Raw genomic sequence first — 26,878 nt, 5'->3', positions numbered from 1 at the left:
CGCTGTGAACTACCAGCGGGACACGAAGTGAAAAAATCTTATCAGCGCTACCGACTGTGATAATGGCCTACACCACTGATAAGAGTTCATCGCTCAATTCAAGAAAACTAGAATTGAACGATTAACGACTCGTGCACGAAAACTGCACAATGTCCGTGCATTCAGATGCAAAGGTTATCGCTCAAAAGGCGGCTTTGGGTGAATTTTGAGCAAAAATCGTTGTTTAAATGGGCCTAAAGAAATTAACCTTCCAGCAGGAAAGCAACGGTTATAGTTATTCTGATGTCCGAATAGGGGGCAGTATTATAGTAGTTATATTCTTGTACATAGGGGGCAGTATTATAGTAGTTATATTCTTGTACATAGGGGGCAGTATTATAGTAGTTATATTCTTGTACATAGGGGGCAGTATTATAGTAGTTATATTCTTGTACATAGGGGGCAGTATTATAGTAGTTATATTCTTGTACATAGGGGGCAGTATTATAGTAGTTATATTCTTGTACATAGGGGGCAGTATTATAGTAGTTATATTCTTGTACATAGGGGCAGTATTATAGTAGTTATATTCTTGTACATAGGGGGCAGTATTATAGTAGTTATATTCCTGTACATAGGGGGCAGTATTATAGTAGTTATATTCTTGTACATAGGGGGCAGTATTATAGTAGTTATATTCTTGTACATAGGGGGCAGTATTATAGTAGTTATATTCCTGTACATAGGGGGCAGTATTATAGTAGTTATATTCTTGTACATAGGGGGCAGTATTATAGTAGTTATATTCTTGTACATAGGAGGCAGTATTATAGTAGTTATATTCTTGTACATAGGGGGCAGTATTATAGTAGTTATATTCTTGTACATAGGGGGCAGTATTATAGTAGTTATATTCTTGTACATAAAGGGCAGTATTATAGTAGTTATATTCTTGTACATAGGAGGCAGTATTATAGTAGTTATATTCTTGTACATAGTTGGCAGTATTATAGTAGTTATATTCTTGTACATAGGGGGCAGTATTATAGTAGTTATATTCTTGTACATAGGGAGCAGTATTATAGTAGTTATATTCTTATACATAGGGGCAGTATTATAGTAGTTATATTCTTGTACAGAGAGCAGTATTATAGTAGTTATATTCCTGTACATAGGGAGCAGTATTATAGTAGTTATATTCTTGTATATAGGGGGCAGTATTATAGTAGTTATATTCTTGTATATAGGGGGCAGTATTATAGTAGTTATATTCTTGTATATAGGGGGCAGTATTATAGTAGTTATATTCTTGCACATAGGGGGCAGTATTATAGTAGTTATATTCTGTTACATAGGGGGTAGTATTATAGCAGTTATATTCTTGTACATAGAGGGCAGTATTATAGTAGTTATATTCTTGTACATAGGGGGGCAGTATTATAGTAGTTATATTCTTGTACATATGGGGCAGTATTATAGTAGTTATATTCTTGTACAGAGGTTAGGGTATTACAGTAGTTATATTCTTGTACATAGGGGGCAGTATTATAGTAGTTATATGCTTGTACATAGGAGGCAGTATTATAGTAGTTATATTCTTGTACATAGGAGGCAGTATTATAGTAGTTATATTCTTGCACATAGGGGGCAGTATTATAGTAGTTATATTCTGTTACATAGGGGGTAGTATTATAGCAGTTATATTCTTGTACATAGGGGGTAGTATTATAGTAGTTATATTCTTGTACATAGGGGGGCAGTATTATTGCAGTTATATTATTGTGCATAGGGGCAGTATTATAGTAGTTATATTCTTGTACATAGGGGAGGGTATTACAGTAGTTATATTCTTGTACATAGGGGGCAGTATTATAGTAGTTATATTCTTGTACATAGGAGCAGTATTATAGTAGTTATAGTCTTGTACATAGGGGGCAGTATTATAGTAGTTATATTCTTGTACATAGGGGGCAGTATTATAGTAGTTATATTGTTGCACATAGGGAGCAGTATTATAGTAGTTATATTATTGTACATAGGGGCAGTATTATAGTAGTTATATTCTTGTACATAGGAGCAGTATTATAGTAGTTATATTCTTGTACATAGGGAGCAGTATTATAGTAGTTTTATTCTTGTACATAGGGGGCAGTATTATAGTAGTTATATTCTTGTACATAGGGGGCAGTATTATAGTAGTTTTATTCTTGTACATAGGGGGCAGTATTATAGTAGTTATATTGTTGCACATAGGGAGCAGTATTATAGTAGTTATATTCTTGTACATAGGGGGCAGTATTATAGTAGTTATATTCTTGTACATAGGGGCAGTATTATAGTAGTTATATTCTTGTACACAGGGGGCAGTATTATAGTAGTTATATACTTGTACATAGGGGGCAGTATTATAGTAGTTATATTCTTGTACATAGGGGCAGTATTATAGTAGTTATATTCTTGTACATAGGAGCAGTATTATAGTGGTTATATTCTTGTACATAGGGGGCAGTATTATAGCAGTTATATTCTTGTACATAGGGGGCAGTATTACAGTAGTTACATTCTTGTACATAGGAGGCAGTATTATAGTAGTTATATTCTTGTATATAGGGAGCAGCATTATAGTAGTTACATTCTTGTACATAGAGGGCAGTATTATAGTAGTTATATTCTTGTACATAGAGGGCAGTATTATAGTAGTTATATTCTTGTACATGGGGGGCAGTATTATAGTAGTTATATTCTTGTACATAGGGGGCAGTATTATAGTAGTTATATTCTTGTACATGGGGGCAGTATTATAGTAGTTATATTCTTGTACATAGGGGGCAGTATTATAGTAGTTATATTCTTGTACATAGGAGGCAGTATTATAGTAGCTATATTCTTGTACATAGGCGACAGTGTTATAGTAGCTATATTCTTGTACATAGGGGCAGTATTATAATAGTTATATTCTTGTACATAGGGGGTAGTATTATAGTAGTTATATTCTTGTACATAGGGGGCAGTATTATAGTAGTTATATTCTTGTACATAGGCGGCAGTATTATAGTAGTTATATTCTTGTACATAGGGGGCAGTATTATAGTAGTTATATTGTTGTACATAAGGGGCAGTATTATTGCAGTTATATTATTGTGCATAGTTAATGTTAATGGTTGTATTGTAAAGGTACTGTACATTGTGCATTAGTGACCTGAGAAGAAAGCTCCTGATCTGTAATTACTGTATAATTTAGGAAAGGTTTATGTCAGTATAAATAATGACTGGGTTGCCCTTTATTTGCTATATTCCACAGCGGTATAATGACGGGCCGTCTGCCTATAATTCAGGACATACTGTTATCCAGCACTGGTGACATTTTCACAGGATTAGTTTTGGTCTAGAAAAGATGGGGTCTTGACAAGTTTGATGGCTGATAAGAAAAATTTTCATTACTCTTCAGTTCCCACCGCTGTCGCCCGTCTCTGAGCTCTCATGACTGCTCTGCGGCTTTCATTTAACCTATTGTCTCAGGTTACATTACAGGTTTGTCGTGTTATCTGCTGGCAGATTGCTTTATTTCTGAAAATGATCCACAATCCTCAGATTTTCAGGTTCAGACTTCCTTAGTGTGAAGTGATCCAAGATGAAACGTGTATAAAAAAGAATAAATTCTACCAACTAGTGAGATATATCTTCTTAAAGGTGTCGAACAACTTTAAGAAGTTCTGTGGAATGAAATGCCAAATAACCAAGCAAGTCAATTCCAAGCATTTAGCTCTTGATAAAGGGGTCTGTCAGGGAAGCCCCTACTATTTTATTTGTGACATCAATCCTTTTGTATAACCATAGCTATGGAGTTTACCCTTCTGGGGGGAAGGGGGTTGCTTATATGATCTAAGGATCTTGTTTATACTTGTTGAGTCATCCACTTCTCTACATATTTGTTTCAAGTACTTGGTCAAGTGCCTGTTAGATGCACTTAAGTCAAGAAGGCTGTCTAGACACAGTATGACATGGGAAACTTGTTCCTGATATACACTGAACAATCGCTGGAGAATAAAAACTTCATAATGGGTTGATCCACCTTTAGGGGTGACCATGGCTTTCAGATATCTGGGAACAGATTCCACAGGGTGCCAAGCATTCTCCACACTCAATTTTACCTCAAGTTCCACCAGTTGGTGCACATTTTGCGGATAAGGCGGAGCAGATCTCACAGCTCAGCATATCCAAAACAGGTTCAATGGTGTTACCGTCCGGTGAGTTTAGCAGCCAAGGCAATGTGGAGAATACATTGACTTGTTCCTCCAACCACCCCCTAGTGATCTTAGCTTGATGACACGGACATTTGTCCTATTGAAAGGTGGCGCTGTGGTCATAGAAGACTTGGTGAAGATATGGGTGTAGCTAACAGGCCCTTGTAGCATTCACCATGCAAGGATGGTGGTATGATGACTAATGATCCTAGGTAATGGAAGGACAACCATCCTAAGACAATGACAGCACCGCCACCAGCCTGTTGAACCCCAACAGTGCACCCATGGGATATGGCTTCATGCTGTTCATGCAAGATGTGGCCCCGAGCATCCATATGGTTCAGCAAGAAATGGTACTCATCACTTATGCAGCAAATTCCAGCAAGTGGCCACTGCTCTACACACCTAATTTGGGGCTGTGTTTACTTGTGGCCTAGCTAGTTATGGCTATGGATTATCTCTTCTTCGCGGCCAGTGATTTTGAGTTACCAAGGCAGTTGGCACCCACCAATGCTGTCAAACCTTGTGACAAAGGGAAAGCATCCTACCATAGAGGGGTAAAGGGGTTATCCAAGGAGCTTTTTTTTCCCCCAAACCTTGTTAAGCTTGATCATCAGATGTTGTCCTGCTGTGCCACTCAGTGGTTTGGGCCAAATGCAGAGATGATACTTGAGGAACCCTGGTCTTCACCCTTGCACCACATCAGTTGGGATCTGGGTTTCACTGTAGAGTCCCCATGCTGTTACTCTGGAAGTGGTTCCAGTTATGTGGCAGCTGACACTATAGTAGACCAGAACGTGGTTCCGGACATGGGAATGGAGGCATGGCCAGAGAGATCTGGGTTGACGTAGGCAGCGTAACTTTGGAACAATGAGGAAGCCAGAGGTCAAAACCCAGAAGAGGTGCAGCACAATATAACAGGCCAGAGGTTGGGGCAGGCAGTAAGCAGGAAAATGGTTAATACAACAAGCCAGGGTCTAGAGGGGAAAATGCAGCAAAATCAGGAATAGCTGAAGTCAGAAACCATACAGAATATGAGTTGCGTGAAAGAACCGTAAAAGCATTGCACACGGCACAACCTTAGAATCAAGATATTCTTGGCAAGTGGAGGAGGATAATTTACTTTTTTGAGTGAAACACCAGCATGGAAATGTGTTTCAAGGTGAAGGGCCTCTTCATCAGTCGGGGTGGGGAACAGGCGATAAGCACTAGTAATACTGTAGCTATTGCAAGGCTCAATATGAGGGAGCTGTGAATTAGGCACCAGCTAAGGCAAATGGACCTGTAGTAGTGCCGGTTAGTGGGCGTAGATACCGCCTCTTCCAATGACCCTTCACCTCGAAACGCATTTCTATGCTGGTGTGTTCACTCAAAAAGTGAATTATCTTCATCCAGTTGCCAAGAGTATCTTCATTGGAAGGCTGCGCCATGCACCAGATTTTTACTGTTCCTTCATAGGCGAGGCATCCACATGGTTGGCAGTACCTCCGTTCAGACTTCATCTTATCTTATGCTCACGGCCATACCGAACCTTCTCAAATCTTTAGGCACATCTCATGGTTGCCCCACCCACTTTTTCTTTTTCATGTCAGATAGCACGTTGCAAATTGTCGCGATTCTCCGTGGTGAGCCTATCTGTCAGATAGGCTCACAGCGGAGATCCGTCCTCTGGCTCCTGCTCTCGTGGCGGAGATCCGCTGCAGGATTTTGCAACGCCCGTGGACAGGCAGTCTTACTCCCCTTTCTTGCTCCCCCATAGCTCATGCAGTACCGATGTCATCCTGGTGGATGGTTGGCAGCTGTTGTGTGTTATCTATGTTTACTGCCCCCCTGATAGATGCATCTAGACTCCAGTACCATAACACTAAAAACCTGATGGTGACAGCGGGTCATCAAAGTCCTTAATACCGATCACGTCGACATAAAAAATCGAGATTGAAAGAGTCTTCGTAGCCGATAGAATAATGTGTTCCTGTTTATTGGAGAGATGAAACTTGGTAACTACTCCATATATAATTACATCCTCGCAGCCGGCGCCGCCTCGTAACCACGTAGAAATAATGAGGCTATTACACCTGATCTAACCAGCGCTTCATGTGATGACATAAAACATCTCCACTTCTATCCTTTTATATGAGTGAGTTGTATCGTCCCGCGGAGAAGCTCCGGCGCCTTTATTGGAAGAATCCGTCATCCGTACGTCTCCCCGCAGCAGCGCCAGCGTCTCGTGTTTTACACCTCTGGACTAATATATTGTAGCAGAACGCTGTAGCCCAGGAAAATGGATGTAATGGGAAATTAAAGTATATGTAAGGTAGATGGAACGTTAACCCCGTGTATTTAGGACAAATGTCATGTTCATTAGGGTTTATTTCGGAAGATTGGGTAGAATATTAGCGGATAGCAGTAGAACATTTTCGGAGTAAAGCAAGTAATGAGGGGCCAGGAAACCATAACATCGAGGAAGGGGAGTCAAGTACAGATGTATATAGTAAGATGTTATAGACAGCAGCGTTATTGGGAGAAACCTTTACATTATATAGATGGTGCGGGCTCAGGAGCTAAGCCCATGCCATCCACAGCAGGAGTCAGCTGTAAGGATGGCTACCCACTAGCGATATAGCTCAGAGAAAACTCTGCAATATCGCACACAGTTTTCAATAAGGCTGGCGGCAGTAGCTATAGCCCCATTGAAAACATAGGGAGTATATCGCAGACTTCTGCTACAGCTGTCACAGCAATGGCAGAAGTCCGTAATGCTATCCCATTGCTTTCAATGGGGCCCGCACTGCTGCGGCCCCATTGAAAGCAATGGGTTGCAGGCAACCCACGCAACAATGATTTTTCAGGGAAGGGCTTAAAATGTATGCCCTTCCCTGAAAATTATGGCTAGCTGTAAAAAAAAAAAAAAAAAAGGGAAAAGAAAAAAAAAATTATACTCACCTGGCATCGGCAGTCTTCTTCAGTCTTCTGGAGGCCGGGGATTGAGAAATTGCACAACAATGGCATGACCCGGGTCTGCTATGGCCTGTGATCGCTATCAGAATCAATAATGCATTGCAATACAGATGAACTGCAATGTATCATCAGTGCAACTATAGTATCACAGGTTCAAATCTCATACAGGGATAGAAATGTAAAAAGATAAGAATAGTAGGAAAAAAAAAACACATGAAAAGATAGTAAAAAAAAAAAACAAAAACTTTTTTGTGCACTTTCCCCTTTTTGTTTTGGAATCTTCCCATCCGTAACGACCTGTACAATTAATCAAACACACTTTTATCCTGCATGGCAAAACTGTAGCAAAAATAAAAGAAAACTGAGCCAAAATGTATGTGTGCAGCGGGCCTCCAACATGCGTACACTGTCCCTACCGGTGATACCTGCCTGTCACATCGCTGACATCGTGGCCTACAGCTTTTTACTTGACCTAGTGCTGAACTCCTTGTGATTTATACATGATCTTGTCCTCGGCGCACACCTGATCCCTGGCTGTGGGGAGGCCGCTGCAGAACTGCTTGACCTTCTTGAGGAAGCATGTAGAATCAATTACTTTGTATGTTACTGAGAATCGGGGGCACGGAATAAGGAACACGTCTGGTTATTGCAAGAGGCGCAGGAATAAAGCCCAGCTCATAAGGTCACTGTTCTCCTATCCCTAGACGCAGTCACAGTTTTGCTGTTCCTGCTGATGCATAACTTGTGAAAAAGCTACATTTCCCACAATGCAATGAGGAAAATTAGCTATGTGCGATCACACAAGGTGCGGCACCAGGCAGATATAAATCTGGGGGACGATCACACGCGGTGCCGTCTCCCCCAAAGCTGCTACCTGTTCGTGTGCTCTTTATTACTGCCTGTACAATATCCTCCTGTTTGCCCCGAGGCACAAGGATAGAACGTTTGCTGTGAGATACAGCGGAGTTTGTCATTAACTTGTGCAGCTAACATTCATCTGTGTACTTGTGCCAGCCCTCCGGCCGTGCCGTGTACGAAGTGACTGCTGCCCGTAGATAATGCCAATATTACAGCTTTAAATGGCTAAAATAAAATCTAGAGCGGATAGATTATGTTCCACCTCAAAACCCATCCGCTCCTCACCCATCACACCTCCTGAGGGCCATACAAGTGCCATTTGGCTTATTGCAGAGACACACAGCCAAGGTCTGGCACAGGCAATATTTGTACTGCCTCCTATTTTATTCCCTCGACCCTCTGCTGTTAGAAGCAGGCAGGACACATACCGGGTACAACTCATTAGGAGGGAACGGGCAATTGGAAATCCAAAAAAATGAAATGGAACGGGTCAACATTGACCTGTTGGATATCGGCAAGCTTCACTGGGCAGGCAACGGTTTCTTCAACAGCAATGATTACACCGTTTTCTACTCTGGCAATGACCTCATCAGATGCAGTGGAGTGGCATTCATCACAAACAAGGCAGTCGCCAAAGCTGTCCATTGTTTCAGTGCCATAAATAATAGGATCATATCCATACGCATCAATGGGAATCCTCGCTCAATCACAATTCTGCAAGTTTATGCACCCACAACCGATGCAAAAAGATGAGGACATTGAAAAATTCTATGCCGATCTCCAGCAAGCAATCAGTCAGATCCCTGCCAAGGACATATCTTTTATAACAGCGAATTTCAATGCAAAAATCGGCTCTGGAGAAGACCTACCAATTGGTAAATTTGGATTGGGTGAGTGGAATAATGCAGGTGACCATATGGTCCAATGTTTTACAGAAAACCGCCTATCGATCATGAACTCATGGTTTGAGCAGCCGAAACGCTGTTTGTACACATGGACGGCCCCAAATGGCGTGAACCAAAAACAAATTGAGTCCCTTCTATGTCAACTGCAATGGAAAAGCTCAATTCCGAGTGCAGACTGTGGCTCCGATCATCAGATACTAGTCGCAAAAATCAAGATCAGATTCAGCAACATCAAAAGGTCACAAAAGCAATACGCCGCTTCGATAGACAACATCCCTTCACAATACGTAGTCGAAGTAAATAATAGATTTGAAGCGCTCAGCACCATCAGAAAAGACCCTGACAAATTATGGGAGGAAATCAAATCCGTCATATGGAATACAGCTGAACAAATCATCCCTGTCAAACAATCAGCAAAACGACCGCAATGGCTATTGGATGACTCCATCAGAATCGCGAACAAGCGCCAGAGTCAGGCGAGACAAGGAGTGCTACTGGAACAACCAATGCGCGAAACGAGAAGAAGCAAACTAGCAAGGGCACACCTGAGCTCTTATCACCCATGGGAAGCAGACCCAGGCACCGTTCGCATTATGCAAGGCAGCAACCATCAAAGACTGGGATAGCGAATTACTACAAGAAGATCAAATCAAGCGTAGGTGGTGAGAATATATAGCAGAGCCGTATGCAGGCAGTCAGACAACCCGTTGGGTCACGTAGATCAAGTAGAACAAGAATCGGGCGTTCTGGAGAAAGAAGTCACACGGGCCCTGAAATAACTACCGAACAGGAAAGGGCGTTGATCACATACCAGCCGAACTTTTCAAAGCAGTGTCAGTCAAGATCTTAACCGACCTACATCAAAAGATATGGAGCTCCATATCTTGTCCCAAAGACTGGACCATCGCCCTCATACCTCATGCAAGCAAAATTCTTTTAAAGATCATACAAAAATGCATTGCGACAATTGTTGAATGGGGAGTGCCGGACGTTTAAGCTGGCTTCCGCAGGGGTCATGGCACCAGAGACCAAATCGCAAACCTGCGCTGGATCATGGAGAAGACCCGGGAGTATCATCAGGATGTGTACATGTGTTTCATCGACTACAGCAAAGTATTTGATTGCTTCAGACACTTCCAAAGCTTGTCGTGTTCAACACAAATGGGCGTCCCAGAACATATTGAACAGCTTATAAGATCGCTTTATAACAAGTAAGCAACAGTCAGGACAGGTTATGGAAAGACGGATCGGTTCAGAATCGAGAAAGGCGTACGGCAAGGCTGCATTCTATCACCAGTCCTCTTAAATCTGTACGCAGAAGCGATCGTGAGGTGATACAATCTGGACCAATCAGAAATCGGAGTCAAAATCTGTGGCAGAAATGTCAACAACCTCCGATATTCAGATGACACCAACCTGCTGGCGGCCAGTGAGAGGGACCTGGAATACCTTATCCAACGAGTGCAAAAGGAAGGCGAACGCATGGGACTGTACCTCAACAGCAAGAAGACGAAAGTCATGACCGCGGTAGGCAACGGTACAGGGAACATCAAAATTAACGATGAAGTCGAGTCGGTCCAAGATTTCATCTTCCTTGGATCCAAAATTGATTGCAGCAGGCAATCTGGACCTGACATCAAGAGATGGATTACACTTGGGAGGATTGCAATGCAAGGAATGGAAAAGATCTGGAAAAGCAATGATATTAGCATTGCGACAAACATCAGACCGGACAATGTGATCGTCTTTCCCATAATGACGTATGGGTGTGAAAGTTGGACACTCAGGAAAACAGACAGAAGGAAAATTGATGTGCTGGAGGAGATACCTTGGACCGCCATGACAACGAACAAGGTAGAGTTAGATCGCGTCAAACCGAAAATATCACTATAGAGGGCAAAATCATCAAACAGCGGCTCTTTTTTTTTTGGATACGTGATGCGTGCAAACTTGATGCTCGGCAAGGTCAGTGGGAAGAGATCAGGACGACGAAGAACAAGATGGCTAGATAGAGTCAAGAGCATGTCAATCGTGGAACTGAAAGAAGCCGTGAAAGACAGGAATGTGTGGAGAACACTGATCCATGGAGGGACCGAAGGGCGGATGCGGCTGTACGGATAATCATCATCAATTGTACTGACCCACAAAATAAAGTTACCATGTCATTGTTGCTGCAGTCTGTATGCTGTAAAACATGCGGTGATGGAAAAATAAGAAATAAGATTTTTTTTTTTTGAAAGTGAGGAGGAGAAACCAAAAATAATTTTTAGTTTCAAAAGGTTTTTATTAAAGTAGCACAAACTGAACTAGATGCCATTTGTGCAATAATTTTCCCCACGCAAGGGGCGTACATAGCAAAAGGCAAAAATAAAGGAGAACATTCTTGGACTCAGAGTAGAGATCCAATCTTAGATTATTGCATGGGTTATCACAAATAATACAGTTTGCCACTTTATATCAGAGTTTTTAAACTCAAACAGTAAAACTTATTCAAACCTTAACTTTTGGTCATTCTGCTTCTTCTTTGCTTCTCAAACGCAGTAGGTTCACGAATAAAGATTCTTAAATATATAGTCAACGGGACTTCTCTAGGTTGAAAGAAAATTGTGTCTAATACCTGGTATATCGACCAGGGTAATCCAAGGTTCCCACACTTCACCAAATCTCTTCAACGTATCCCACAGTATGGCCTTTCAAATAGGGATATTTGTGAAATTCTGTCCAGCACTTCCCTGAAGGACAGGTGGGGCTGTTTCCATCTGGCCGCTATATGAATTCTGGTCCCTATACATATGGTCTGTATCAGTTTGTGAGCTTGAAATTTAACCCTAGGCGGGCGGTCTCCCAGAGGAAGCATGGCCAAGGATTTTTGAAATGGGCCTATAAATAACCTATGTACCTGAGACCAAAGTCTCGATACCTCCGGACATGTCCACCATATATGTAGTTGGGATCCCATCTCCGAGCATCCCCTGAAGCATAGGGGTGACGCGGATGGATAAAATTTAATAATTCGCACCAGTACTAAATAGGTGCGATGCAGGATTTTTAAAGAGGTCTCCATTTGTGACTGCCCTTAGATGGTTTCACAACAGTGGCGCCACCTATCTTCTTTTTTTTTTTAAATATTGAATTTTTATTAGAGATTTGTGCAATTTACATACAGAAGAGAAACGGAAATAATTTGTTATCAATAGATTATCATTAAGTTGTTTCATTCAACATCTTAACATATCATAACATGTTCAAATCTCAATTTTTTATATACCAATTAGACAATACCATTTTTTAATAACTAAACAGTTTAAACCCTTGGCATTAACATTACTTCTTGTAGGTTCAATTTATTGTTCCCCCTTGTCTCCATGCCCCCCATTCCTCCTTATGTTTCTTTAGAGAATTGTTTCGTAGCGCCAACCACCCCTCGAACACCCGTTGTTCAGCCATCCGGTTGTTGAATTCCCCTACTGTTGGAGAGTTCATATTTTTCCAATATTTGGCAATAAGAGATTTAGCTGTCATTAGTGCATGTCCTAGAAGATATCTGCTGTTTGGGGGATAATTGTTCAGGCCGATAAGTAACAATATTAGTTTGGCCTTCTTTTCTATTTTAAACTTTAATGAAGCTTCTAGTAGGTTGATAATTGGGCCCCAGTAATTGTTTAGAGCTGGACATGACCAAAAAATGTGGGTTAAGGTACCTCTTTGTCCACAGTTTCTCCAACAATTGCCATCCAATTTGTGAAATCTACTAGCTAGTAGGCAGGGCGTATAGTACCATCTCAGATTTATTTTTTGTTGTATTTCTAAGATACCCAGGCCTCTAGTAGAGCCGCATGCTGTTTTGTAAGCTTTTTCCCAATCCTCTATTGGTATTTTTTCTCCCAATTTCTTCTCCCAATTGAGCATGTGCATTTTCTTTTGGGAAAGGATATTATTATCAGTCAAAGCATCATAGAAGTATCTAGTATCCGATTTACCCAGTGGGATAGAGGGCGTTGTGATTCTTTTCAGTACTGTAGTTGGGATTTTTGTTTTATGGATAGCTGAATTTTTTAGAAAGGTGGTTACTCTAATGTATTTGTAAATTTCCTTTTGAGATAGATTATATTTTGAGCTTAAAGGGGTTGTCCCGAGGCAGCAAGTGGGTCTATACACTTCTGTATGGCCATAATAATGCACTTTGTAATGTACATTGTGCATTAATTATGAGCCATACAGAAGTTATAAAAAGTTTTATACTTACCTGCTCCGTTGCTGGCGTCCTCGTCTCCATGGTGCCGACTAATTTTCGCCCTCCGATGGCCAAATTAGCCGCGCTTGCGCAGTCCGGGTCTTCTCCTCTTCTCTATGGGGCTCCGTGTAGCTCCGCCCCGTCACGTGCCGATTCCAGCCAATCAGGAGGCTGGAATCGGCAATGGACCGCACAGAAGCCCTGCGGTCCATGAAGACAGAGGATCCCGGCGGCCATCTTCAGCAGGTGAGTATGAAGACGCCGGACCGCCGGGATTCAGGTAAGCGCTGTGCGGGTGGGTTTTTTAACCCCTGCATCGGGGTTGTCTCGCGCCGAACGGGGGGGGGGTTTAAAAAAAAAAAAAACCCGTTTCGGCGCGGGACATCTCCTTTAAGTTCTTGAAAGGCTGTATCTCATCTCCCGTTGTCAAATCTTCTATCTTTTTTATCCCTTTTTTTCTCCATTCGTCTAGGTTTATGTCTATGTTGAATAGGCTCACTATTTCCAGGGGTACATTTGGTTTTGTGTGTGTGTCGTATTTTGCTACACTCGCGGTGTACTCCCTCCATGCGTTCAGGGAAGCTAAAACAGTGGGGGGTGGATTTTTTAGATTTATTTTTATTTCCGGGTTTTTTGTCATTGTTTCTAGGGAGGCTGCTAATAGTAGTGCGTTCCCTTTTTGGGTTTTGGTGAGGCATGTTTCCATGCCCACCCAAGCCATCGCGTTTTCTGTTGTTATCCAGTTCTTGGTTTGATTTAAGATGTTTGCTTTGTAGTATGCTTCTAGATTAGGTAGGTCCGCTCCCCCCTTTTTACGATGTAGGGTTAAGATTGATGTGGCTATTCTCGATTTATTTCTTCCCCAAATAAACACTGCCAGTTGTCTTTGTAATTTTTTAAGTGTGTTTTTAGATATGGGAATTGGTAGTACTCTAAAGAGGTATAAGATCTTTGGTAGAATTTTCATTTTGTATGTCATAATCTTACCCATCCATGACAAGTTTATGTTTGATAGGTAATCCAGCTCCCTCTGAATTGTCTCCTGGAGAGGTGTAAAATTTGTTGTTTCTAATTTATTTATGTTTGCTGACATTAATGTACCCAAATAAGATATATTTTCTTTTTCCCATTTGAAGGCAAATTCTGTTTGAATTATGCGTTCTAAATCTTTTGGAACATTTATACCCAATATTGTTGTTTTATCAACGTTGAGTTTATAGTATGAAATGTTGCTGAATTGTTCTAGTATTTGATGAGCGGCTCTCAGGGATTCTAGCGGGTTGGAGAGGGTTAGAACGATGTCGTCTGCGAATAAGCCAATTTTATGTTGACGAGCGTTCAGGGGTATTCCTCTTGTGTCTATGGATGATCTTATTAGCTCGGCAAGCGGCTCCACCATGAGGACATATAGGATCGGGGACAATGGGCACCCCTGGCGTGTTCCATTTGTTATTTGGAATTTTTCAGAGAAAACCCCATCCACCATCACTTTTGCTGTCGGACAGGAGTACAGGGCCCGGACGGCGCCAATCATCTCCCCCCCCATGCCAAATTTCTCCAAAACTTTAAATGCGTATCCCCAATGAACCCTATCAAAAGCTTTTTCAGCATCTAGGGCCATGATTACTGCTGGTAATTTTGTGCTGTTCATACTATGGATGAGGTTTAAAAGTTTCCTGGCGCCGTCCGATGCCTGCCGCCCCTTTACAAAACCGACTTGGTCGGAATGCACTATCGTTGGAAGTATGTCCAATAACCTGTTTGCCAATACTTTAGCATAAATCTTCACATCTGCGTTAAGCAGTGATATCGGTCTAAGGTTCGCTGGATCGTCCGGTTCTTTACCAGGCTTTGGAAGTACTATTACTGTGGCTTGGAGCATTTCTTCTGGAAACCTTCCTTTCTCCCTAGCTGAGTTATACACCTTTGTTAACCAAGGAGTCAGAGAACCTGAGAATATTTTATAATACTCAGCCGAAAACCCGTCAGGGCCTGGCGCTTTTTGTTGTTTCATAGAGGATATTGCATCCATTATTTCAATTTTTGTTATTGGGCCTTTTAATTTATCTGCTTGTGTTTCATTTATTGCGGGTAAGTTAATTTTACTTAGGAAATTTTCTATGTCATAAGCTTTAGGGTGGGTAAGCTCTGTGTCGTTTTTTAAATTATACAATTTGTTATAAAAGGCGCGAAATGCTTCTAATATTTGTTTTGGGTGAGTTATTTTGTATTCTTTTTTTTTGGAGTTCCACAAAAATGGGATATTCGTTTTTGCCGCTTTCTTTTTTACTAAATTGGCCATCCATTTTGAGGGTTTATTGAGTGACGCGTACACATTTGCACGATTGGATGTAATTTCCCTGTCGTGGTCCCCTTGAAGAACCTTACGCAATTCCAGTCTAGTTTTAAACAGGTCATTATAATGGTGTTGGGATGCTGAGGATTGCAGCTGCTTTTCTAGGGTGTGGATTTTGTTTAGTAGTGTTTCCGTTTTGGATATTTTTTCTCTTTTGTTCCTGGCTCCTATTTTTATGAGAATACCCCTCATGTAAGCTTTGTGGGCTGTCCATATTATTTCTGGGCTAACTTCGTCTGTGTTATTTAATGTGAAATATTCCTCAAGTGCTTCTTGAATCTGCTTTTGTATTTCAGGTATTTTCATTGTATATGTGTTGTTTCTCCATAGCTTAGTGAAGTGGCGGCCCTCCCCGAATGCAAAAGATGTCATTATTGGTGCGTGATCCGCCCATGTTATTGTGCCTATCTCTGACTTAATTATTGTTGTGATGAGAGATTTGTCTACCAGGCACAGATCTATACGTGAGAAGGTCTTGTGTCGTGCAGAGAAGAAGGAGTACTCCTTGGCAGATGCATTCAAGCACCTAAATGTGTCGTAATATGCATTGTTTTTTATCCATTCACCCAAGGGCGCTCCCCTCCTCATCCCTTGATTAGTGGTATCTATGTTTTTCTCTGGCACTAAGTTAAAATCGCCGTTTATAATGATTGCTCCCTTGGCCACTTTTTTTATTCTTTTTTGAACTTTGTTTAGAAAGTGTATTTGCTGTGAATTGGGGACATATATGTTGGCTAATGTCACTGGTGTGTTTTTTAGTGTGCCCACCAATATTATAAAACGGCCTTTTGAGTCGCATATTTGTTTCTCTATACTAAATGGAGTTGTGTCCTTAAATGCTATTAAAACCCCTGCGTGTTTTTTTGGGGCGCATGCGTGTATGATCTGTGGGTATTTTATGTGCTTCATCCTTACAGTGTCTATGTGCAGCAAGTGTGTCTCCTGGATACATACGATTTCTGCGTCTAGTCGTCGAGCTTCCTTCCACACTGAACTTCTTTTGAAAGAGGTGTTCAAGCCGTTGGCGTTTAATGACATCAATTTTGTAGCCATTTTCTTGTTGGTGCGAAGATATCCAAGGAGACGAGGAGACGACAGGAACCATGCATATCTGCCGATGGGTACAAAATACAAGAACAGACAAAAACAACATAGCAAGTTATTTTTACGACTTTGTCCTGCACAGGGCATCTTCCCTCTAACAGCAAAAAAAAAGACGCAACTTGTGGTCAAGTAAACAAGGAGAGCTCGCCTGTGCATAAAACTTAATTGCACAAAAAACATGGCGCAAATTTCTTTTCTTTCAAATGCGCGCTTGCACAAGCTTATGCTTGTGATTCGTCTGGGGAGCAAAGTCAACATAACGAGAGGGCTCAAAGTGTCTCTTTTTTAAGGCGGATTGCGAAATTTAAATTCCACTTAGTGGGGTAAAATAAGGCGCTTGGATGGGTTCCTTCTTTCAAGTTTTCCCGAGTCTGCCTGGGGCTGATGTTCCAGATGTAGTCTTCTCGCGGGTTGGGACTTTAATGCCCCATGCGTTCAAAGTCTCTGCTGCTGAATTGGGATTATGAAAAATGTGGGTTATGTTTGCTCTGGTCGCAATAATTTTTGTAGGGAAACCCCATCTATAGGGGATATTTGCGTCTCTCAAGGCTGATGTCACCTCTGCGAAGCTTCTTCTTGCTTCCATGGTTGCTTGGGATAGGTCAATGTATACTCGTATCTCAGAGTAGGGACTAGGGAGTGTCTTTAGTTTTCTAGCAGCGCTCATAAGTGCCTCCTTCGTACGATAAAAGTGTATGCGCACTATTATGTCTCTTGGGGTGTCCATTTTGAGGAATTTCGGGAGAGGCAGTCTATGCGCTCGATCGATTTTTAGCTCTTCCTCTGGGGTGTCCGGCAAAATCTTACGGAGAAAACGCGTCACGTAGTTTACAATTTCCACGTTTGCTATTTTTTCAGAGACGCCTCTTAGCTTGACGTTATTACGCCTATTCCTATCTTCTAGGTCTGCTAATTTTTGTTGCAATTTGGCTACAGACCCCTCTAAGTCATAGTGGGCATCTATCAGAGAATTATGGGATTTGACCAGTTCCCCCATTTTGGACTCTGTCTTCCCCATGCGTTCTTTAACTTCTTGAACTGTTGTATCAACATATGAGGTTAAGCTTCTTATGTCAGATTGTATATTTGCATGCAGCGCCATTACAATCTCTTTAATGTACAGTTCTGAAGCAGGCTTGTTAGAGGCTGTCAGATTTGCTAGTCCACTTTCTCTTATTATGTCATTTTCATCATGGCTGGTTGGGTGACTTTCGTCTGTTGTTTTTTGCCTCTGTTTTGCTGGGCTATCTGTGGGGGATGGGGTGCTTTGTGGCAACGTGTCCGGCGCCATCTTGTGTCCCCTATACTGTTTAAGCGCTGTGTGCTGTTTAGTGTTGTCCCCAGCCCCTTTTTTATCTTTTCCTGCTGCCGCTGTGCTTGGAGTGCCTGCAGGCTTCTCTGCTATATCTGCCGTTCCCCCTGCATCCCGCGGCTCACCTGCCTCTGTCTCAGCTGTTTCCTCCGGCGCTTCTTCCAGTGCAGGGACCCCGGCTGAATCTTCTTCTCCTGTCTCCATGCCGTGCGGAGTGCCGCGCGCCAGGAAAAAGTCTTCTAGCCTCGCTGGTTTCGCTTTGGACGTTCTTCTCTTTGACATCGCTGGCTTCTTAGTAAGTTCCCACGACCTTTTCTTTTGTTTTTTTTTCGCCTTCCGTTGCTTATTTGTGGCTTTTGAGCCTATGTGAACGGAGCCTCAGGCAAAAGCGTCCGTCCCGATGCCTCTCTTGGCCACGCCCCGCGCCACCTATCTTCTGACAAGCTGATTTGTAATTCAGTCTCCCAGCGAAGCATAAATGGAAGTTTCAAAAATAATTTTTTAACAGCTTAATTTAATTCTAACTAGAGATGAGTGAGTATACTCGCTAAGGCACATTACTCAAGCGAGTAGTGCCTTAGCCGAGTATCTCCCCACTCGTCTCTAAAGATTCGGGGGAGAGCGGGGAGGAACGGAGGGGAGATCTCCCTCTCTTCCCCCCCAGCGCCCTGCCGCAACTCACCTGTCACCCGCGCCGGCCCCCGAATCTTTAGAGACGAGCGGGCAGATACTCGGCTAAGGCACTACTCGCTCGAGGAATGTGCCTTAGTGAGTATACTCGCTCATCTCTAATTATAAAGCTTTTATAAGGGTCACAGCTCACTTTTTCTAAACATCCTACTTTACAGCCATAGAGCTTTATAATAAAACTTTGGCTGCCATCAGCCACCACTAGGAGGAGCTCACGGAAGAGGAATTTAAAGTGGATCTGTCAGCTTCAGTAAACTTAATTTAGGAGCTGAAAAGCTGAGTACGGGATGAGATAGTAGTATTATACTTGCCTTCCCTGCCGGTAGCCTGCTGTGCGGTGTTGAAGCGGATTACTTGTATAATGAGAGGACGGATTCCCTTTAAGGGCCTTTTACAAGAGCTGATAAATGGCAAGAACACTCCTAGGAATGTTTTTTACCTGATCATCAGACCGCATGAACAGGACATTGATCACCTGAAGAACGAGTAAATGCCCAATCAAACAATTACTCAGTTCTCTAAATGGGTTATCCAGGACTGAAGCATTTATCGTCTATCCTCAAGATAGGCCATCAAAATTAGATTGGTGGGGTTCACCACGAAGGATCCCTGACAATCAGCTGATGGAAGAGGCAGCGGTGTTCGGGCGAACGCTGCGGCTTCTTCTCACAGACATCGGTCACCTGGCTTAGGCAGCTCTGTCACTTTCAAGTGAATCGGATCTGGCTGCAGTACCACGCTCAGCTGCTATATAATGTACAGCGCTGTGCCTGTCACTTTAGACCAATGTCATTAATGCCTAGTGTATGCACAGGGTGAGGAGGAGGCACAGCCGCAGTTGGAAAGTCAAGAAAATGCTTTCCTGGCCTGAAATCTTCTACTTGTATAGAGGCAGGGAAGGAAGGTCTCAGCGGTACTTTTAATCATAGATGTTCCCTTAAAATCAGATCTGACCTTTTTCCCACATTGCAGTCTGCTCTTCTGTAGAAAGTGAGATTTTTTTTAGTAAGTTTGGTTGACATATAAAAACAGTATAATTATACAGGATGGATGCAGACAAATATATATGTGACCTGTGTGCAATATGGAAATAACAGTCTACAGAACAATTTCTACTAATGGCACATGAGGCTGCAAATGCATATTAAAAGGAAAAATCAGATGCACAAACTTCAGGCTGCTGCTTCATAAATGATATCTGACTCTCTATGCTGGCGTTGTTTATTCAGTATTCATCATGACCGTTTTATTTTGCAACTGATTGTGTACATTGTCTTGTTGTGATGTGGGTACAGAGGGCAAATACAGAAACTGTCCCTATGTACCATAATATAAGTACTATAATACTGCTCCTATGTACAAGAATATAACTACTATAATACTGCTCCTATGTACAAGAATATAACTACTATAATACTGCTCCTATGTACAAGAATATAACTACTATATTACTGCTCCCCCATGTACAAGAATATAACTACTATAGTACTGCTCCTATGTACAAGAATATAACTACAATAATACTGCCCTCTGTGTACAAGAATCTAACTACTATAATACTGCCCCCTATGTACAAGAATATAACTACTATAATACTGTCCCTATGTACAAGAATGTAACTACTATAATACTGCTTCTATGTACAAGAATGTAACTACTATAATACTGCCCCCTATATACAAGAATATAACTACTATAATACTGCCCCCTATATACAAGAATATAACTACTATAATGCTGCCCCCTATGTACAAGAATATAACTACTATAATACTGCCCCCTATGTACAAGAATATAACTACTATAATACTGCTTCTATGTACAAGAATATAACTACTATAATACTGCCCCCTATGTACAAGAATATAACTACTATAATACTGCCCCTATGTACAAGAATATAACTACTATAATACTGCCCCCTATGTACAAGAATATAACTACTATAATACTGCCCCCTATGTACAAGAATATAACTACTATAATACTGCCCCCTATGTACAAGAATATAACTACTATAATACTGCTCCCTATGTACAAGAATATAACTACTATAATACTGCTCCCTATGTACAAGAATATAACTACTATAATACTGCTCCCTATGTACAAGAATATAACTACTATAATACTGCCCCCTATGTACAAGAATATAACTACTATAATACTGCTCCCTATGTACAAGAATATAACTACTATAATACTGCCTCCTATGTACAAGAATATAACTACTATAATACTGCCCCCTATGTACAAGAATATAACTACTATAATACTGCTCCCTATGTACAAGAATATAACTACTATAATACTGCCCCTATGTACAAGAATATAACTACTATAATACTGCTCCTATGTACAAGAATATAACTACTATAATACTGCCCCTTATGTACAAGAATATAACTACTATAATACTGCCCTCTAAGCACAAGAATATAACTACTATAATACTGCCCCATATGTACAAGAATATAACTACTATAATACTGCCCCTATGTACAAGAATATAACTACTATAATACTGCCCCCTATGTACAAGAATATAACTACTATAATACTGCCCCTATGTACAAGAATATAACTACTATAATACTGCCCCTATGTACAAGAATATAACTACTATAATACTGCCCCCTATGTACAAGAATATAACTACTATAATACTGCCCCCTATGTACAAGAATATAACTACTATAATACTGCTCCCTATGTACAAGAATATAACTACTATAATACTGCCTCCTATGTACAAGAATATAACTACTATAATACTGCTCCCTATGTACAAGAATATAACTACTATAATACTGCCCTCTAAGCACAAGAATATAACTACTATAATACTGCCCCATATGTACAAGAATATAACTACTATAATACTGCCCCCTATGTACAAGAATATAACTACTATAATACTGCCCCTATGTACAAGAATATAACTACTATAATACTGCCCCCTATGTACAAGAATATACCTACTATAATACTGCCCCTATGTACAAGAATATAACTACTATAATACTGCCCCCTATGTACAAGAATATAACTCCTATAAAGCTATAGCAATTGTTAAACAGATGTGTTGTAAGATGTAGATAATGCTACGTTCTGGTCACTTACATAAACACAATCTGTTTTGCAGACCGGCTGCTTTGAATGAAATCCTCATTAAGTGGCTGGGAGAAGTTCACACGGCGTCGGTCTCCTCCAAGCTCTGAGTCTCTCTACCTCCCAGCACCTGCTGTCTTGGTCTAGATGGTTGGCTGAAGATGTTCCTGATTGCTTCCTGCCACAATCCAGCGCACGCTAATTGTCTGCTGGTCATGCGTCTAATGCAGAAAGCCATTGTGATTAACAGGCGAGTCCGGCACGGATAATGAATGCTCTTACTAGTCACATTTAATTATTAACCCCGAACCTTTTCATGGAAACAGCAAATTGTGAATTATATGTTTTATACCATTAAATGGAAATTGCAAAGAAAAGCAGCATTAATGGCGTGTAACCGCAGATAACACTGCGGAGATGAGGACAGAGGATGGCGGGCAGGTTCCATAACTGATGGGTAAATATACAGTCACATCGCTGCGGTGGAAGTAAAGGGCGGCTCCGCTTTGTATATAATGTGCACTTTATTACACTTTACTGGTCAACAAGCTGCAGTCCTGTAGTTGGTGCCTGTAGGGGGGTGCTGTGTTTTGTGGAGTCATGTACATCTATAGGGCCACACTTCAGGCACCCATAGGTTTCACTTTGTGCACAGACTGATGGTACTTATGTGCATGTACAATCACGGCTCAGCACCTCTGCACAGATACATTGTATATAGCGATGCTAGATATACAGCACTTGTAGGCTTAGAATGGCCACTGTGTTACTACTTTGGTTAATATTTCATTAGGCTGCTGTCATTAGACGGGAGGAGGGGGATGCAGCTGCAGTCTCTCTGACTGCCTTTCACTTCCTCTACCTCCATCTGCCTTGCTTCTATCCTTCTGTGTTTATCTCCTTCTTCCCCTTTCTACCTGCCCCTCACTCCTTCACTCTTTTCCTCTCTCTTCCCTTCTTTCTTCCCCTTCCGTTCTCGTTTTCTCTTTCTTCCTCCCTTCTACTTCCCTCTCTTGCTTCCTCTCTCAAACTTTCCTTATCTCTTCCTTTTTTCTCTTGTTGTCTTTATCACTTTTTGTCTCTTCTCTCACTTCCTCCCTATTTCTTTTCTCTTTTTCCCTTGCTTTCTCTAGCTCTCTTCCCCACTTTTTCTTTTCTCTCTTCCTCTCTTTCTCTTTGTTTCTCGCTTTCTCTCACTTTCCTTCTCTGTTTTTTGTTTTCTCCTTCTCCCTCTCTCTTTCTGTAGGGAGCTACTAATTATTATCCCTGGCCCTATGAGTAGTAATGTCGCCTTTTCCGTCCATGTAAGTAATCCTGCCGCCTTTTCTGTCCCCATTATTAATAATGCCCCGTTTTCTGTCCCCATTGGTGGTGATGCCACCTTTCTTGCCCATATAGTTAATAATGCTGCTTTTTCTGCCCCATAAGTTGGTAATGCTGCCTCTTCTGCTCCAATAATAAGGCTGCCCCTTCTGCCCCTTTCTTTGCTAGTTAAAAAAAAAAACAGTGGTATACTCACCTCAGATATAGCACACTTCAATGTCACTCAGCTCTGCTCATTCATCTTCATTTCCTTGCTGCCTTCTGGAGTCAGGTACGTACCCAGCTCTAGTGCTAGCCTATCCCTTGCATAGGCCAGGGATTGGCCAGCACCAGTCATGTTTCACGGCATGTACTCCATACCACGCTGACCCTGGAATGCAGAAAGGGAAGGAAGATGAGCGAGCGGTGCAGAGCAGCTTCCACAGGGTAACTAACTGAAAATTGGGCCTTACGTCTTCTCACTGGATCTGTCAAACTGGTGAGAACCAGTGTTTTGGGCCCCCTCAGTCCACTAAAGAGCAGGTAGTCGTGCGCCCCTAAACATAGGGACCTGGAGCCAGTGCTAAGTTGGTACCATTAATCTGAACCCTGATGAAATCTCAGGATCAGGGGGTGCCAGGGAGGTCAAAACGTCCACCAAACAGCTGGTTATGACCTGAGATGGGAATACTGCTGTACATGGTGATGGAAAAGTTCCCTCTATTCCAATCAAGTGTTACCTAAACTTTTTGGAAATTGCAGTAAATCTAGAGATTGTTTATTTTTTAATGCTGACAGTGTATTTGCTAGAAAATAAGTCTGATCAATACCAGGATATTAATTCCAGCCACAGGCTCGTCAGTTGGTAACAAACGTAACATCAGACTTGTGAAGCATGACCACCGGAGACCAGATCCTCAGAAGTGGAGAATACCCTCTGGTCCTCCTGACTGGTGCCCAGTGTTGCATTTAACCATCCTGCCTGTTCCATATCTCCTCCTCCTGTCGTGTTCACTTAGCTGTTGGCCTTTCTGCACTGAAGGCTTAAAGGGACACGGTCATCATGTTACAGCGTCATAAACCATAGGATGGGGCTGAAGGGTGATGGAACAGTTAGTCTGGGAGGTATAATTTTTCCGTTCCATTCCCGGGCCCCAGAAACTTGGCTCATCTTGCATACGTATCTCCTATTCATCATTATGGGCGATGTGCATGCAGAAAGAGTCAAGGTGCCAACGTGCTACCTTCATTGGGATGCAACGCTGGAACATTGTGCCCAGAGAATATCAAACATACCTTCCCAGACTGCCCGTTCCATCACTTTTAAGCTCCATAATGTAGTTTATGGGGCTAAAACGTGATGACCGTGCCTCTTTAAGGGGTAATGAATCAGAATTCACCTCCTCAGTATTACCCGGAACTATAAAAAGTCCACAGGGGAACATCAGATGTACTTACATGAGTTTCCATGGTGGAGTAGCTTCACAAAAGCCTAAGATCACCATGTACATTGCGAGCGTTTGCTGGAGTGATGTAAAGCATGTCCGCTCTGGAAGGGACATCGGCACAAGAACTCCTGTAGCAGGATCTGACCTCAGAAATGGGGTGGAGGCTGGTATAGTCCCCAACAAAAGGGGCACATAGTTAAAGGACAGGCTCGTATAGTTGTGATAGTCAGTGGTCCACATACTTTGGGCCATACAGTATATACAGAGTTGTGACATGTGACATCAGTAACCATACATGGAAAACATGTAGTGGAGTCCAACTTGATCCCAAATTTTAGTGTTTTAGTAATTACGTGGGCTCTGTACTGGAGGCCACATTCCCACTGAAGGATAAGGGTTAGGCTGCATAATAATCTCTGAATTCATTGAAAGAGAAATATTAGCAGAAAAAACGGGTATTTTATTACAAAATTACGGTGAAGTGTAATTTCACGGAAGAGTGCTCTGCAACCTCTACCGTATGCCCTGCAACCTCTACCATATGCACTGAATGGCCACGTTATTAGGGAGCGTTGGATCTTCCTTTGCCTTTACAACCACCGCAGTTTGTCACAGTGGCCATTCACACACTTCCAAGGACTTGGCGTGTACCAATAAAACCTTCCTTCCACCTCTGCCAGCCTGACAGCAATGGGTCATCCATTCATGCTGCTTGCACCACATTCTGACCTCCCCCTAGCACAGAGCAACAGCAATCTGGAACCATCTGACCAGGGAATGTTTTTCTTCTGCTCAGTGATACAATTGTTGGTCTCTTTTGCCCGCTGGAGTCTTTCTGTTCCTCTTAGACACAATGGCGCTGGAACTGGTCGTCTGCTGGTATACCCTGAAACTGATCCACGGAAAACTTGTCACGTGATTCTATGCTGCCTCTTTGTACAGAAATTTTCTCCGTGACCCCAAAGAAGCTCCAAGTTTGAAAGGGTCGGGATCTCCAATAAAGCGGTCACTCAATGTACATCTAAATGGCTCCAAATCCCCGTGGTGTCACTGAACTAGACACACCTTATATCTCACTTTTCGTTTGCTATGACAAAGTAAAAGTAATCAGTGTGTAAGTTGTCATATATTGTGTTTCTTAGGTCTTGTATCGTTCACAACACATTACCTTTAGACTCTGCCTGGTCGATTGACGACATCTTACTAACGTGTCACTGTCACGTCCTCCAATCCCAGTTCATTCTGTTGGGTATAGGGCAGACACCTCAATAAATCAGGCTAACAATGTGTCGGGGTCAAGCAATACGACTGTAAAATATAAATGCTTGCGCCTGATTGGTTGTGTATTAGGCCTCATCTACACGGGCAACGCGATTATTGCCACAAGAAAATTGCAGTGATTTCGCATCGGCGGTTTGTGCGATATCGCTGAGCTTTCTCGTCGCAATAATTTGTCTCGCTACAAAGTCGCGCAATGTTGTAGCACCACGTGCAAGGATTTTCAAGGGGGGGGGGGCTTGAAATATAAGCCCTACTCCGAAAATAAAAATAACCCTAGCTGCATTAAAAAAAAAAAAAAAAAAAAAGAATACATCACATTCCAGGCGCTGTCAGCTCCCCGTGTGTCTTCCCTGAAGCTCCAGCAGGCTTGCTTTGAAGTCTTCTGTCATCCCTTCCTGGATTGGAGATTCAAATTTCCCACCTCCAGGAAGCACTAGCTGTGATTGGTTCCCAAATGCCATGGCTCAGCCAATCAAAGGCAGCGCTCAATGAACCAATCACAGCCATTTAATAAAATATGCCATGGCAATGATTAGTTCAAGCACTGGCTCTGATTGGCTGGGCCGCAGTGCTTGAGAACCAATAAAAGCCAACGCTTTCTGGAGGTGGAGAATTTGAACCTCCAATCCAGAAAGCACTGAGAGAATACTACAGGTAAGTGCCCGGGGGGGACCTGCAGCGAGGATGCGGCGGAGTGAACAGCGGCTGTTAGGTGATGGGTTTTTTTTTATGCAGCTAGGGCTTATTTTAGGTCTTTTACAGTAGGCTTTCCTACTGTAAAAGTTGCATCACACAGCATGAAAACTGCATTTTCATGCAGTGCAATGCAACAGAAAGCAAGGCTCCATGGGGAAACATGGGCTACAAAACATCGCAAATCGCGGTAATATTTAGCAACCCACAATTTTTTTCCCCACAACGTCGCAGACTGCAAAACATTGCTAATGTGAAGGAAACCTATAGGAAAGCATGGGCTTCACATCCATGCGGTTTGTAGCGCTGTCGCGTCACAAGACTATCACGGGATTTTGTTGCCCGTGTGAATCCGGCCTTACAGAGATACTGCTCATTAACCATACCTATCCGTATCCATAGT

General features: G+C 42.1%; 1 protein-coding gene across 1 annotated transcript in view; it reads left to right on the top strand.

Annotated features, from left to right (window-relative positions):
• The window catches only part of EPHX2 (epoxide hydrolase 2), a 72,563-nt gene extending 50,435 nt beyond the window's left edge, over nucleotides 1-22,128 (top strand). Inside the window, exon 19 of the mRNA XM_066594743.1 lies at nucleotides 21,786-22,128. Coding sequence (XP_066450840.1) covers nucleotides 21,786-21,861 — 76 coding nt within the window. The 3' untranslated portion in view covers nucleotides 21,862-22,128. The remainder of the gene's footprint in view (nucleotides 1-21,785) is intronic.
• The last annotated feature ends 4,750 nt before the right edge of the window (nucleotides 22,129-26,878 follow it).

This window comes from Eleutherodactylus coqui, chromosome 1 (genome assembly GCF_035609145.1).
Source record: "Eleutherodactylus coqui strain aEleCoq1 chromosome 1, aEleCoq1.hap1, whole genome shotgun sequence".
Taxonomy (NCBI): Eukaryota; Metazoa; Chordata; class Amphibia; order Anura; family Eleutherodactylidae; genus Eleutherodactylus; species Eleutherodactylus coqui.
Note: the sequence above shows the minus strand (reverse complement) of the source record. Positions and strands in the feature narration are given on the sequence as shown.